This window comes from Saccopteryx leptura, chromosome 2 (assembly GCF_036850995.1).
Source record: "Saccopteryx leptura isolate mSacLep1 chromosome 2, mSacLep1_pri_phased_curated, whole genome shotgun sequence".
NCBI lineage: Eukaryota > Metazoa > Chordata > Mammalia > Chiroptera > Emballonuridae > Saccopteryx > Saccopteryx leptura.
The window spans coordinates 112,230,550-112,246,345 of NC_089504.1; the positions used below are offsets into that span (position 1 = coordinate 112,230,550).

At 41.7% G+C, this 15,796-nt stretch overlaps 1 protein-coding gene across 1 annotated transcript in view; it reads left to right on the forward strand.

Annotated features, from left to right (window-relative positions):
- The window catches only part of MYRFL (myelin regulatory factor like), a 121,364-nt gene extending 105,835 nt beyond the window's left edge, over positions 1–15,529 (forward strand). The window contains exons 20-26 of the mRNA XM_066368544.1: positions 6,589–6,651; positions 7,263–7,350; positions 9,275–9,349; positions 12,703–12,823; positions 13,157–13,231; positions 13,347–13,883; positions 15,238–15,529. Coding sequence (XP_066224641.1) covers positions 6,589–6,651; positions 7,263–7,350; positions 9,275–9,349; positions 12,703–12,823; positions 13,157–13,231; positions 13,347–13,433 — 509 coding nt within the window. The 3' untranslated portion in view covers positions 13,434–13,883; positions 15,238–15,529. The remainder of the gene's footprint in view (positions 1–6,588; positions 6,652–7,262; positions 7,351–9,274; positions 9,350–12,702; positions 12,824–13,156; positions 13,232–13,346; positions 13,884–15,237) is intronic.
- Positions 15,530–15,796: the final 267 nt, after the last annotated feature.

Genomic DNA, 15,796 nt, shown 5'->3' on the forward strand with positions numbered 1-15,796 from the left:
CGCAGGGATGAAATTTTGGTTAATTCAAGTGAAAGGGTCTCATTTGTCTGTTGCCAATGAAGATAATAATAGTTGCATAACTGAAGTAATTATATGTGGATGGGTAGACTTTTTGGCTCACTTAGAACTTAAAAAATAATGTAGTATCTGGGCTCTCTGCCCAAACCAATGTAAAAAGGCTTTAGAAACTCCAGTGAGTTCAGGGTAAGCTTTAAGTCAATGAACGACACAATATTAGCATTCCAGTTTCAAACATCTTCTTTTTCCTAAACATATATGCACACACACAGATGTTTTCTAAGTAACAGAATTTTATGTTAAAAATATAAAAACTTTAAGGCTAAAAGTGTAATTATCTCTATAAAATCAAACATAATATACATTTAAATGTATGCTAATTTATCATTTTTTTTGGAAATCTTATAAGCACACATATGAAGTGTCTAAAATAATAATGATAATAATGCAAATAATAGTAATACTAATTAGTGTGGTTTATTAGGATGCAGTGAAACAAGTGATATTGGTCATGCCTAATTTCGAAACAGTTGGGGAAGTGCAAACCTAACATGCATCTGGAAGAAGATGAACCAAAATATTTTTGAGCAGCCCTCATAACTGACACATAGACTATGTCAGTGGTTGAAGTTTTGGAGTGGCAAAGTACTTTCTTTTTCCTTTGATATTGTTTCTTAAAAATTTTTTATTGATTGATTTGAGAGAGAGAGAAACATCAATTTATTGTTGTTCCACTTATTCATATATTCATTGATTGATTCTTGTATGTGCCCTGACTAGAGATCAAAACCTTGGTGTACTTTTTTTTTTTTTTTTTTTGCAAGAGAGAAACAGAGAGAGAGAGATGAGAAGCATCAATTTGTAATTGCGTCACTTTAGTTGTTGTTTGATTGCTTTCTCATGTATGCCTTGACTGAGGACTCCAACTGAGCCAGTGACCCCTTGCTCAAGCCAATGACCTTGGGCTTCAAGCCAGAGACAATGGGGTCTTGTCTATAATTCTGCACTCAAGCCAGCGACCTTGGAATTTCGAACATGGATCTTCAGCGTCCCAGGTTGATGCTCTATCCACTGCACCACTGCCTGGTCAGGCAAAACCTTGGCATATTGGGACAATACTCTAACCAACTGAGCAACCAGGCCATGGCTTTTTTTTACATTATTTCATATCTTAGCCTTGAATAAATAACTTTTACAAGTCATCATCATCTTCACATAATGAAGTATTACTGTATGCCAGGCATTGTCATAAGTAGTCAACATAAATAAATCATTTACTCCCTGCAAGCCTAAAGGATAAGCTCTATGATTATCCCTATTTTTCCAATGAGGAAGCTGAGGGACAGAGAATTTCCCCCACATCTATAGGAGGCAATGCTTACACACTGTTTTTCTCATGAAAACCGTTTCTGATTGAACTTGGAAACATGCATCACTACAGGGTGTGGATAAAAGTTCCATTTAATTTAAGTCATCATGTTTTTAACAATTTTAAATATGCGTAGATCTAACATTGCTGCAATTTTAACCCCCCCCCCCCAAGCCTTCACCCCTTATGAAAAGCACATGAAACCTTGTGGCTGCTGAATCCTTTCCTTACCTTGAGAGTCTACCTTGGGGACACTTGGTGTCTGTTTCTGAGAGCAGTCTGTAGAAGAGACCGTCTCACCTAGGAGATAAGTACTGATAACACAGGATTCTGCACAGGAAGAGGTCGGGGACTAATCCAATTCTCATTTTAAAAGTTTCTTGACCTTCGAGCAAATTCAATGCTGTTAACAACTAGCTCTTGATCTGAAGGGTTGTTGCTCTCTTCTCTGAGACAGAGAGTGTCTGCTCATCTTACATTTCCTTAACTTTGGGAGACACTTTCAGAAACACATACACGAGGAGTAAAACTACTAGCAGAAGAAGTGAATAAAAATCAACATTTTTATGATGTGCTGAACTCAAACCATGGTTCTTCTTCTGGGCCTAAGTTGATGTGTACATACATGTCTTTCAGAAAGGCTATCGCCTCTTTCCCCATTTAATAAAAGGTTTGGGTACAATTACCCAGAAAGTGGAAAGTGGGTGATTTGGATATCTACTTTGATAAACCAACTGAATTTTATGGACTAGATATTATTCTATGGAACTAATAAAGATTTAAATAGACAACAGAGTAGATATTAAAAAATAAAGAGCCTGTTTGTGTGTAGGGGGAGGGAATTTATGGAATGCTATAGATTTGTAAAGATTTGGTAAATATTTTTTAAAAACCTCATAAAGCAAAACGGCATCTGGAATTTATGCTTATTTTGTTTGGGATACCAGAACTCTAAGAAGAGCAATGGCCAGAAGGAAATGGTTCCCTGTGTTAAAGGACTTGATTGGTTGGGCTCATTATGAGGCTGGTTCAGTCAGGAAAGAAAGAGGTACCCAACATGCTGTATTGAATGAAGCTCAGCCGTCAGTGCAGTTTTATAAGTAGTACAACACACACATTCCACCACAACAGGATATGCTTTGGTTGGACACCATCTTAAATCTCTCTCTCCAGAGTGTCTAATTTAGCTTATTGAGAGATCTAATCTGCCAATTTGAAAACCCCTTGGGAATGTCTGCTAACTTTATAGTGAGTATTGCTGGAAGGTATTTGCAAAGGGAGAGCCACTCCTGTATGACAACAGGAAAATTTATGGTTTTTCAATAACCAGCCTTTCAGAATTGAAGAGTCTTGCCTCAGAGATGTGACACGTTGCAGGTGTTTTATAGGAGATTTAAAATTTGATATTTCAAATCCTGCTTTTCAAAAGCCATTTTGGTAATTCTAAATTGGCAAGATAATCTCACTTCAACTTTACTTTTCTGTTACTGTTAAAAAACTGTTATCAGCTACTAAATCCTATCACTGTGTTCTAGTCTTCAGGAACCTGAAAACTCCCTTCTGTGGCAGTGAGCCAACTCTGTATTACTATTTATAGGATTAAAAATGAGCCCCTTTCCTGCAAATTCAGCAGGAAAGCAGAACAAAGGTAGGGGAAGAAAGCGGAGGAACAGAGCAGGTCTGGTTTTGTCTTTCCTTTACGCCTCATTTGCCTTGTAAATTCACAGCCATCTTTGGAAACAATCACAAGCAAAACTCATAGCGGGAGACGTGTGCTTGAAAATTATGATTGGAATAGCTGGAATCCAAGCAATCTGGAGGCCTTTTTAGATAGCACATATATTTATATCTAAAGAGAAATAACTTTTCAATTTTCTAGAACGTCCTTATAGATTAAGATCATTTGTTTTTCATGGAAAGCATCATGTTGGGGAGGAGACTTGCCTTGCTTTAAGTTCTGTCTCACTCCCATTTATTCATAAGGTGAAGGAGCTCAGCTTCCCACATCCACTTCCAACATCCCTCTGCACCCATCCACTGGGAATTTCCCCTGTGAGTATGCAAGAGGAAACATTTTTCTAGAGGGTATTTGATCAGCCTTCCCTCATCTCCCCTCACCCCTCCATCTCTCTTCCTTCCATCCCTCCACAAATGCTTCTTGAGCACCAACAGCTGAGCCTGGCCTTTCCTTCTGTCAGGATACATCAGTGAACAAGAGGCAGTCTTCCAGCCTGTCTGACTGCAGCCCCCGTCCTCCCACCACCATGGAGTACCTCTCCGCATCCAGGGCCCCAACTATGTCCTTGTCACCTTCAACCGGGTGGCCACTAGTAATATTGTCCAGATGAAGGAAGATTGTGACATGATGTTTAAAATGAGTGGAAAAAATCTTACTCCGACGTGTTGGAGAGACTGGAGACATTATACAGTTTGCAGAATGTATTTTTAAAAATGTACAACTTTTATAAGATGTGAAATGGCTCTGAACTGCCTCCCACAGCAGCAGCTGATTTCATGCACTGGAACCTGGCACACTTGCCTGCAGAGTTAGACCCCATATATCAGTCTCCTCCTGGTTGGCTGAGATAAGCGTGGGAACTACTAACCAGGACACAGAGACTTACGAGTGATTGTCCCCAAGTAATGCCCACTGTCGCTTTTGCTTTATATCCTGAAATTTCACACAGAAACTTGTAGATTGTGCCTCTTTTTTCTTCCCACAAAAGCAGCACATATTGTGTCAACTGGTGTCGCTTGCTCAATGAGGTTAATGTCTTTGGATTTTGTCCAAGAGCATATTGAAAAATATAAAATTATATTGTTTAATGTAAATAAAGGAATGCAATAAAGAGTAAAAATACTTAGGAAAAATCTGCACATTAAAAAAAAAATGCTGCCTGAGCAGGCGGTGGCGCAGTGGATAGAGCATCAGACTGGGATGCTGAGGACCCAGGTTCGAGACCCCGAGGTCGCCAGCTTGAGCGCAGGCTCATCTGGTTTAAGGAAAAGCCCACCAGCTTGAACCCAAGGTCACTGGCTCCAGCAAGGGGTTACTCGGTCTGCTGAAGGCCCACGGTCAAGGCACATATGAGAAAGCAATCAATGAACAACTAAGGTGTTGCAACGTGCAATGAAAAACTAATGATTGATGCTTCTCATCTCTCTCCGTTCCTGTCCATCTGTCCCTGTCTATTCCTCTCTCTGACTCACTCTCTGTCTCTGTAAAAAATAAATAAATAAATAAAAATTTAAAAAAATGCTGGAGAAAATTTTAAATTCTTTTGTTAGGTTTGTTTAACAACCCACTAAATGATTGCTTTCACTATCGACTTTTAAAATATACAATTTTTCATAACCTTCACAATAATCATCTGTATGTTTATGAATTATCCATTTAGAATTGCATTTAAAATGACTTTTTGGCCCTGGCCTGATAGCTCAACTAGTGAGAGCATTGTCCCAAAGCACAGAGGTTGCTGGTTCGATTCCCAGTCAGGGCACATACAGTAACAGATCGAAGTTCCTATTTCTCTCTCCCCCTTTTACTTTCTCTCTAAAATTAATAAAATAAACATTAAAAAAGTAATAAAATGACTTTTTGGCTCTAATGCATCATAACCACTTCCCCACCTTCCTTTTCCACGGCAAGTTCTAGCTCCGCACCAGTGATCTGATTTCTTTCAGTTGACTACAACTCAGTCCTTACCTTAAGCTCAATTTATTCCTGTATGGATCATGTTATGTAGGAGAGAGAGGCTCCCTGCTGTGGAAAAATTCAAGAAAGGGAAAAATTGCACAGATATATGCCTGACTGGTGGTGGCACAGTGGATAGAGTTTACCTGGGATACAGAGGTCCCAGGTTTGAAACCCTTGAGTGCAGGCTCATTTGACTAGAGTGCAGGCTTGTCGGCTGGTGTGAGGGATTCCTGGTTTGAGCACAGGATCATCAACAGGACCCCATGTTGCTGGCTGGAAGTCCAGAGTCACTGGTTTGAGCCCAAAGTCTCTGGCTTGAGCAAGAGGTCACTGGCGTGGCTTGAGCTCCCCAGTCAAAGCATGTATGGGAAGCAATCAATGAACAACTAAAGTAAAGCCAATTACAAGTTGATGCTTCTCATCTCTCTCCTCTCTCTCTCTCTCTCCCTTCCTCTCTCTCTCTCTCTCAAAAAAAAAAAAGTTAATCAATAATAGAGATAACATGCCCTTTGGTATAGTGATAGAAATATCACTGATTGATCACCACTTAGAAGATTCAGTAATAAATGCCATGGCATTAGAAAGGAGGGAGCTACAAGCTTCCCTGATCTAATCTGAGATGTTGTCTTAGTCTTTTAGGACTCTCATAACAAAATACCATGACTAGGTGACTTAAATAACAAAAATATATTTTCTCACAGTTCTGGAGGCTAGTAGTCCAAGATCAAGGTGTTAGCAGGTCTGATTTCTTCTGAGGCCTCTCTCCTCAGCTCACAGGTGGCCACTTCTTGTGTCCATACAGTCTTTCATTTATGTACATACCCTCATTTGTCCTAATTCAAGGGTCGGGAAACTTTTTGGCTGAGAGAGCCATGAACGCCACATATTTTAAAATGTAATTCCATGAGAGCCATACAAGGACCCATGTATGTTTCGCATTATCCAATAAAAATTTGGTGTTGTCCCGGAGGACAGCTGTGATTGGCTCCAGCCACCCGCAACCATGAACATGAGCCGTAGGAAATGAATGGATTGTTATACATGAGAATGTTTTATATTTTTAACGTTATTATATTTTTTATTAAAGATTTGTCTGTGAGCCAGATGCAGCCATCAAAAGAGCCACATCTGGCTTGCGAGCCATAGGTTCCTGACCCCTGTCCTAATCTCTCCTTTTCTTATTGGATTAGGGCTCACCCTAACAGCCTCATTTAATTTAATTACATCTTTAAAGGCCCTACCTACAAATACAATCACATTCTGACTACTAAAGGTTAGGATTTTTGTACATGAACATTTAGGGGACAGAATTTAGCCCAAAGCAGATAACTTCTTGGAGAAAGGTGGGAATCTACTGTAATAAATGTGACAGGAATGCGATGGGTTGAGAAGTGAGAGAAAGGGTGGGGAAACAGTCAAGGACAGAGACAAATGAGGGCATACACTGGGTTTCTTCTCATCCTAACATAAGCCTTAAAGACTGACAGCCATTTTTCCTCTTCAGAAGACAGAAGCACATCGTTCTTGGCAGGAGATGTGCTAACCAGCCCTGATTGGGGGAGTGACTGTAAGTACAAATTTGAATGACTCTATCCTTTGACTTGTGGAACCAGACATAGTAACTACAAGCTGTAATGACCAGATTGAGGACCAGGGACAAAGGCAGGACCCTGCCACAAACACCCATGTCATTACGCTTTATGATGGAAGCCCGCCTAACCTAAGGGTACGTTAGAAATGGCCGCTCATCACTAGGCAAGTTGTGGTTGATCTCCATGGATTTTAATAATTGATCTGAACTTCCTTCTCTTCTGTTGTTTTTTCTTTTCTGACTACATTTTTAGTTTGTTTTCTGTTTTCTCATGTTTTAAAGCATTTTCAATGAATTTCAATTTAGTAGGACTTTAAGGGTCCATAAATTCTTTAGGACATTATGAAGCTATCTATTGGAACCTGGGTTTTTTTTTCCTTTTTGTTTTCTTGAAGTTTTCTATAGCAACGACAAATGTGCCTTCTCTCCTTCCTTCTCCTCCTTCTTTTCCCATTTGAATGCAAATGAAATCCATTTATCTAGAAAACTCTTATTTTACATTCCAAAATTTGGACACTGTCCTGCTGTACAAGACTTTTCCGCAGCAGAAGAGTTTACTTTCTTTTCTCTATTTCTTCTCCATCCAGGGATTGACACAACCATCAGTTCTATACAGATTATGGAAATCCAGCAAATAATCGATCGTCGGTATTGCAGTAGAAGCCTCCAGTGCGGGTGGGTAAGCCTCGCCATTACACCCCAATTGTTTCTGGCATTTACTCAGGGCTCTGGGTTTTTGAGACTGGAATAAAACCTAAAGCTGCACAGTGAAATCAATGCGTGCTTACACTGCTCCTTAAGTGGAAACACATTTGCTACATGGTGGAAGAGGGAATCGTAAAACCGTTGGTATTAGCAAATGTCAATAAACCACATCTCCCATGATCCCAGCCTCCTGGTTTAATGGGAACGATCCAAGCAGAAAGCTTAGGGGCAGCTCTGTGGCTGACTCTGTGAAGGAACAAACCAGAGGTGCAGAGCGGCTAGTTAGTTACTTTTACAGACAAGAAGGACGTTGTTACCAATGGCTTCAAGTGTTGCATGAGCTGACGTTTGTATATTTAAATAACAAGAGATATCATTATTTTAATGACTGAAAAAATAGCTTATCTTAGCTTTTTCGACTAGGAGGGAGAAAGTCCATGTGCTGCAAAAGTTACCAGCAGCGTCTGTCTCCAGGGGAGGCAAGGGTGGGTCTGGAAGCATAGAGTACAAATGACCTCAGCAGGCACCAAATGCAAGTTGTAGGCATTAAGAATGGGAGTTACTTTTCTTTCTTTGATAAATATTTACTGGGTAACTGCTCAGTTAAAGGCAAAACCCTACATTTTAAAAGTATTGTCACAAATTCTATGGATTCTCAGCCTTATTCCTTTTCAGCCTGATATAACTTAGGCTTCAAGTTGATGACCCTGAGTTTTAAAAATAGACTGCATGGTGCTTTATGATCTGTTTATGACCTCTACATTTACTATGTCATTGAGTTCTCACAAAATCCCTGTGGGTTGATATTATTCATTCCCGTTTTGTCATGAAGGAACCAGAGGTACAGTAAACTTGAAAAAGCTGGAGACCAACGCTAATTAGTGTGGTAGGGCGATGTAGAGGAGAACAGCAAGATGATTCAGATGTAAATGTCAGCACTTTGATGGGATCTTATTCTCCCTGCCCTCCCGTTCTCATCCACTGAGCCGGGTTGCCGGGAAGCATACAGATGTTGGGAGGCATGGGGTAGGAAATGAATCCCACTTACCTAAGCTTCCTCCAGCTGAACAGAGCTTTCCTGATGCCAATGCAGTTCTATTTCCTTTGTTTTCGTATTCTCATTTTTTAACAACTGACTTTAGTATCCATTAAAGAGAATTTAAAAGGACTGGCTATTTTCCTCATTTACCTGGTTTTAAGTTGTTTCTACATATAACTTAAAAGATGGCCTTACAGACGATATTCCTTTTTGCAGGAGTTTGCATTTCAATATGAAATCAGAGGCATTCCCGCACTTCCCCAGGTTTCTCTCTTAAAGGGGAGGAGGCAGGAATCTCTGCATATGCATTTCTGTCTTGCAATTACCTCCATTACTAAGCGGTAATTAGGACTATAATAATTTGGTTGGTTTAAGTTCTAAAAGTTCATAATATTTTCTGCTAATGTTTACTAAAAGGGAGTGATTTGCGGTAGAAAAGCTGGCGTTTATTATTTCCAGTCTTCCTTTCCAGAGGGATTGTTAGTTTGAGGCCTGCGCCCGCATTGCATCTGTCTCCTAACGTCTGTCTCTCCTTAGGGGAACTGAAGTCATTTCCTGTGTGTTTAATTTTGCGCATTTGGCCTGGGATTTGACTTTCCATCCCCTTGTTTGTGGGCTCTAACAAACTATAAATCTTTGTGGTCTATTTTATCTATTAAGACTTGCAAGAAATCACTTTGCAATTTGACAGGTATGTCTCTGAAAAACATGAAACTCTACCATGTTAAACTCGGTTTTATGTCTTTATTAAAGAATATTTTACTTTATAGAGTATATAATGAGTAGCAAAAAGCCTTTTGAAACATTGCCTTCCTATTTTGATTTGTGGTTTTATTTTATTTTTTTTATGATTAGGTCTGGAAATTACAATTATAATATTCCCGTTAATAAGCACACACCCACCAATGTCAAATTCTCTCTGGAAATCAAGTAAGTGCATAGCTGTGAAAAACAATTCCATTGTTATTTGAAGAGCCAGTCTGAATTTCTTTTACAATTTGATCAGGAAGTCAGGAGATCAGTCTCTGTTAACCAGTGACGGTGGGGTTAAAAGGTGGACCAGCTTGGGAAAGGGGTTTTATAAATGAAGGCTGGGATCTTCCATTCTCCCTCCCACTGGGCTGGACAGGCTCTAGGCTGTGCGCTCACAGCTGCAAAGTGGAAGTGACCTTGGATTTGATGCTTGCTCACAAGCTGCAGACTGCCCCTGGCTGTGTCTCTTTTAAGTGGGGTGGGAGCAAGAGTGACCTGCCCTGGATGGAAAAACTGAACATTTTTGTGAGCTCCTGGTGGCAGTGCTAATGCAGACACTACCTCCTTTCCCCGGGGGAGTGAACAAAAGGAGTCAGCATTTGGAACTGGGCAGACCAGGGTTCAAACTTGTTTTTGTCGCTTACTAATTTTGCAACCTTGGAGAAACAATTTATCCTCTCCGAACTACTATTTATTCATCTATAAAATGAGTTTGACATTATATCATAACAAGTAGAGTTGCTGTGGGAATCACTGTTAATAATAAATTCGTGACTCCCATTTTCTGAGTTTAGACTATAAGCGAGACACTCTGTGCTCTAGTACTGGGTCATATGATCCTCAGCAACACACAGTTGGCATTGTTTTTTCTAGTTTATATTTTTCAGATGGAAACACAGGTTTTAAGTGGTCAAAAAATCCATCACGAAACTCAGAGCTTGTAAGAGGTAGAGCTGAGCTTCAAACTCAGCCAGTTTTTTAACCACACTTGCCTGCCTTCACAATGAGATGAGATAGATAAAGGAACGTTGCCCTTTCCTGGCACAGAGTAGGCCCTCAATAAATGATAGCTTTATTATGACTACCTTTCCTCCAAAATCATGAAATTCTAATCTGTTCACATTAATTTTAATTAATTATGGAGTTTTAAGACTTTTTTTGTGTGTGTGACAGAGACATGGAGAGAGACAGAGAGAGGGACAGATAGGGACAGACAGGCAGGAAGGGAGAGAGAGAGGAGCATCAATTCTTCTTCGTTGTGGCTCCTTGGTCTCCTTAGTTGTTCATTGATTTCTTTCTCATATGTGCCTTGGCTGGGGGGCAAGGGAGGGCGGTACAGCAGAACGAGTGACCTTTTGCTTAAGCCAGTGACCTTGGGCTCAAGCCAGCAACCATGGGGTTATGTCTATGATCCTACGCTCAAGACAGTGACCCTGCGCTCAAGCCGGATGAGCCCTTGCTCAAGCCAGCGACCTCGGGGTTTCGAACCTGGGTTCTCTGCGTCCTAGTCTGATGCTCTATCCTCTGCACCACCGCCTGGTCAGGCAGTACTTTAAGACTTTTGGCCCACTTCACTCAAAAAATATGTAATGAGCTACCTTTTACCATGAAGATAGATGATTTTCATTTTGTGTTTCTTTTTTTTTTTTTTTTTTGTATTTTTCTGAAGCTGGAAACAGGGAGAGACAGTCAGACAGATTCCCGCATGCGCCCGACTGGGATCCACCCGGCATGCCCACCAGGGGTGACGCTTTGCCCACCAGGGGGCGATGCTCTGCCCCTCCGGGGCGTTGCTCTGCCGCGACCAGAGCCACTCTAGCGCCTGGGGCAGAGGCCAAGGAGCCATCCCCAGCGCCCGGGCCATCTTTGCTCCAATGGAGCCTTGGCTGCGGGAGGGGAAGAGAGAGACAGAGAGGAAGGGGGGGGGGTGGAGAAGCAAATGGGCGCTTCTCCTATGTGCCCTGGCCGGGAATCGAACCCGGGTCCCCCACACGCCAGGCCTATGTTCTACCGCTGAGCCAATCGGCCAGGGCCACATTTTGTGTTTCTTGATTTTAGTCTCTTTCTACTTCCTCCACATTTTGTCTCCTCTCCCCTTCCTTTTCTCTCTTTCCTTTTCCTCTGTCCTCCTCTCTCTCCCTCTGCCTCCCCTGCTCTGTTCTTCCTCATCATCACCTCCCTCGCCCCATCTCTTCCTCTGTTTCCCTCAGGCTTCCTACACCTTCTCTCATCAACTCTACTCCTACAATGAGCTAATGACTTTCAACCCAGCTACTCTCCTTGGAAAGGTCTGTTTCCAGCAGCTAATATTTCATGACTCAGAGCCCACCATAATTCAAGGCAGAGCAAAAGCTAAATGTAACTGTTCTTAAAAGGTAAACGTACTACTCTTCTCCCACACTGCCTGAGTAACCCGAAACAGTATGTCTAGTTTCAACGGAGGGAAATAAGCTTAAGTGGTATATTCCCTGAAGTGGCAGAAGATCCATCTTGAGCCACTACATTGGCCATTTTTCTAATAAGGCCAATTTTAAAATGACACGGATCCTCAGCTGAGATTATAGGCCGTTTGTCCCATTTGTGCAAAAAGATTATTTCCAAACACAGATAATGCTCATCCTCCTGGTGATAATTACTGGGCCAACCTCCAGAGAAGAACCATTCTTTCTGGAGATAGCTTTAAAGGCTAGTTATCTCCAGTGGGTCTCACCTCCACATCCCTACCTGTGTTTGTTAGCCTTGCTGCTTCAAACAAAATTTACCCAGACCAGGATTTTGTAGAATCTGAAATCCTGGAAACTTCAGATAGATGCAAATTTAGCTGCAGCGCAAAGGGAAGGAATATAGTCCAAAATTATTTTAAAATCTATGGAGAAGAGAAGTTCTGATGTTGAGGTAATTTAAATCATGAGATTATATTTTAGAAACTGTCTTATGCTATCTCAGCAATTGTTTTAGTCAGTTCGGGCTGCTGTAACAAAAATACCATAGACTGGGTGGCTTGAACAACAATTTCTTTTTCACAGTTCTGGAAGTTGGGCAGTCCACATCAAGGCACCAGCAGATTTGGTTTCTAGTGAGGGTCTGCTTCCTGGTTTATTAATAGTCATCTTATTATGTGTTTGTTTACATAGTAGAAGGGGTGACAGTGCTCTCTCTGGGGTCCTTTTTTTTTTTTTTTTTTAGAGTACAAATTTTACTAACGAAGGCTCCACCCTATGATCTAATCACCAAAGGCTCTACCTCCTAACACCATCACACTGGAGGTTAGGATTTCAATGTATGAATTTTGGAGGACACAAACATTCAGTCCATAGTAATGGACCTGAGGTTGAGTTTTTTTCTGTAATAATGAGATGTGAGCTAGCATACTGGCATCAGTGACCTATGTGTAATAAAGTGCTTATTTGAAACTTTGAATGTATTTCCAAATTATGTTCCCGTTATGCTTCCTCTTCTTATGAACGCATAACCTGATAGGAGGTAGTAACTGCTTTTCCATTTGCCCTTTCTTTCATTTGTCTTTGAAGCACCACAGAGCCATTGATAGTCTTCCAGTGCAAATTCACCCTTGGAAATATATGTTTCCAGAGGAAAAAGGAAGCCAAAGGGATGCAGAACCGCCGAGAGGTCTCCACGGAGATGACCCAGGTAACGCCTTCCGGCTCCTTGGCATGAGGCCCCTGTTCCAGGAGAGGTGTGTGTGGAATTGTGGCGCAGCCTCTGCTCCCTGCTAGTAGAACGATGCCTGAGCCACAGGCCAGGGTTTCCCCTTGCTACCTGACCCCAGTCCCCGGGCTCCGCTCGCTGTCCTCCATGCTGTGTCCTTCAGAAGCGGCAGGCTATTCCAGCCATCCTTATCCAAAGCTGCTGTCGCAGGTGCCGCTCCTACAGCTGTCACAGAAGTATTTTCTCAGCTTATGCTCATTCCATTTACGTGTAAAATATGGTTACGAGATGGACTCTCTTTCATTCGTTATTTAGGGACACCAGCACATTTGGAGCCTCCCTGTAGCCCCGTTCTTTGATAGCACGTACCACTTCCGTGTAGCTGCACCAGTAAGCTTTTCTTTTTTTTTTTTTTAATTTTCAGTAAAAAAATCAATCAATAAATATACTTTTAAAACAGTCAATTCTTACATTAACTATTCTCTTTTTTCTCTTCTTCTGACAGGATTTAGCTGACTGTTCAACGGATCCTTATTTTGCTGGGATATTTTTTACAGATTACTTCTTTTACTTCTATCGACACTGTGTCTAATTTATTCAAGTTCAGTTGGGGACTGTACTGAAGAAAAACATTCAGAAATACGGTTAACAGAAACGTATATCCTTACATCCAACCTTTTGCTTCTTTTTGTAGAACACCCACATTTCTTGCCAAAGGACTTGATCAGGCTTTGGCTTCCGACAGTTTTGAGACATCAACGAGGAGAATAAAGTGTTCGCTGAAACTGGAGATAATGTGGTGTTTGCTTTTGCCACTACTCTGAAGAAAACATTTCCTGGAGTAAACACTCTTGGATTTGAAAATCCTGCTCCTGGTAGTAAGGAAGCTATGAGGTCAAAATAGGCAGTTCTAGCTTTATTTTGTCTTAATGTATTTCAAAGCTTTGGAGAAAAACAAAAAGGCCCATTCAGCCACATCAACTTAGACCCACTAAAGGAAGACTCTTGAGAATGTGTGACATGGAGTGTGTTGACGAGAGAGGTGGGTGGTATCTGATGCTGAGCTCACTTTTAGGCAAACTATTGCTGTGTGTGTGTGTGTGTGTGTGTGTGTGTGTGTGTGTGTGTGCGTGTACTACATTACAGAATGCAGCTTGCCAATGAAATGGATTATGAAGAGGAATAGTTGCAACTCTATTCTGTAATGTTTGATGGACATAAAACTTCCCCTGGGGTGGGGTTTACCCTCTTGTAAAGAGGGACGCACTAGCTTGTGACAAGTCTTTAAAGGCTCCCCAGACATCTAGGCCCCGAGAGTTCCATTTGCTATTCCAGTACTCATTACCTTTTTTCTTTTTCTTTTTTCTTGTTCCTCTACATATGAGGAGTTCTCTTTTTTTTTTTTTAAGAGGGGTTCTCTTATAGGGCATTATGACCCATCTCAGTTCTTTATAGCTGAATTTGCTTTGGGTATGTCTATCTGGCTTATGGGTAGATTTTTTTACCTTTCCAAAGTTAGAATGGCTAGAGGCCTCTAGCTGGAGTATACTAACTATGTCTTTTTCTTTCTGTATTCTTTTTTTAATGTACATTCTTTATTTAATAGTTATCATATACTACTTAAAAACAGAAATATCGCTTTATAAATTGCCTTTGCGTCCCTTGGACAATTTGCCACAGAGCCCTACATATTGTAGAGGTCCATTATATACATATTTGTTGATTGATTATATAATTTCTTCATGTCCAGCAGCCAAAAGTCCACTCAACTGACAGAGAGAGAAAAGAGCAGCGAGGTCAGCAGGGAGCTGGGCGGCCATGTATCTCCCCCCCCCCCCCCGCCCATTTTCCCAGAGTGCTCTGTTATCAGGGAAGGTAGATTATTCATCTGCAGAGCAATCACCCGGGAGCACAAACCTCTGCAGGAGCCTGTGGGAGGAAGGGAAATCAAACTGTATTTTTTTTACAGGGACAGAGAGAGAGAGAGAGAGGGATAGACAGGGACAGACAGACAGGAACAGAGAGAGATGAGAAGCATCAATCATCAGTTTTTCGTTGCAACACTTTAGTTGTTCATTGATTGCTTTCTCATATGTGCCTTGACAGCGGGCCTTCAGCAGACTGAGTAACACCTTGCTGGAGCCAGCGACCTTGGGTGGACTTTTTGCTCAAGCCAGATGAGCCCTTGCTCAAGCTGGCGACCTCGGGGTCTTGAACCTGGGTCCTCCGCATCTCAGTCCGACGCTTTATCCACTGCGCCACCGCCTGGTCAGGCTAGAGGGAAATCAAACTATAATTGATAAATTGCTGAAGGCTCAGGGCAGACAAGTAATGGATATCAGAGAAAAACACGTTGTGCTTCTCACTTTCTGTATTCTGATGTTTTGACATCTTAGGGTCCTGCTGCTCCTGGAGGGACTACACCTCCCAAGGGTCACCAATTCTTAGAGACAGTAAAGAGCTTGCCTACCTGTGCTTTTCTAATATAAACCAACGAGTCCAGAGCCCACACCCAGCTACCTTCTTTTATCAGGCTGTCACATTCCACCTGCCCGCCTCAGCCCAGCCCGGGTACCTGCCATCCCCGCACAGCCTCTACATCTGGAGCCTTGGGAAATTCTTCAGACTAGCCAGTCTTAAGCCTGTTTACCCTGCTCACTCATTCCTTCCTGTGGAAACCATAAGGACTCTTGCCCACAGTTCTTCCCTATCCCTCTGCCTGCTGACCAACCTTGGTGCTGCCCAGTGTGGCCACCGAGGTGTGGCACGTCTCCTCTTGGGAACCATGAATAATAAGTTATCCTTTCAATTCTGATCATCACCTGATCTGTTGGCCTTTTCTATGCCTCAAATTTCTTATTAACATATTATATTTTATAACATGGAGAATCAAGCCACTCGTGGTCCGGCTCCAGGTAACAGGATAGCTGAATGGCTGACCTTCCCTTATCCTAC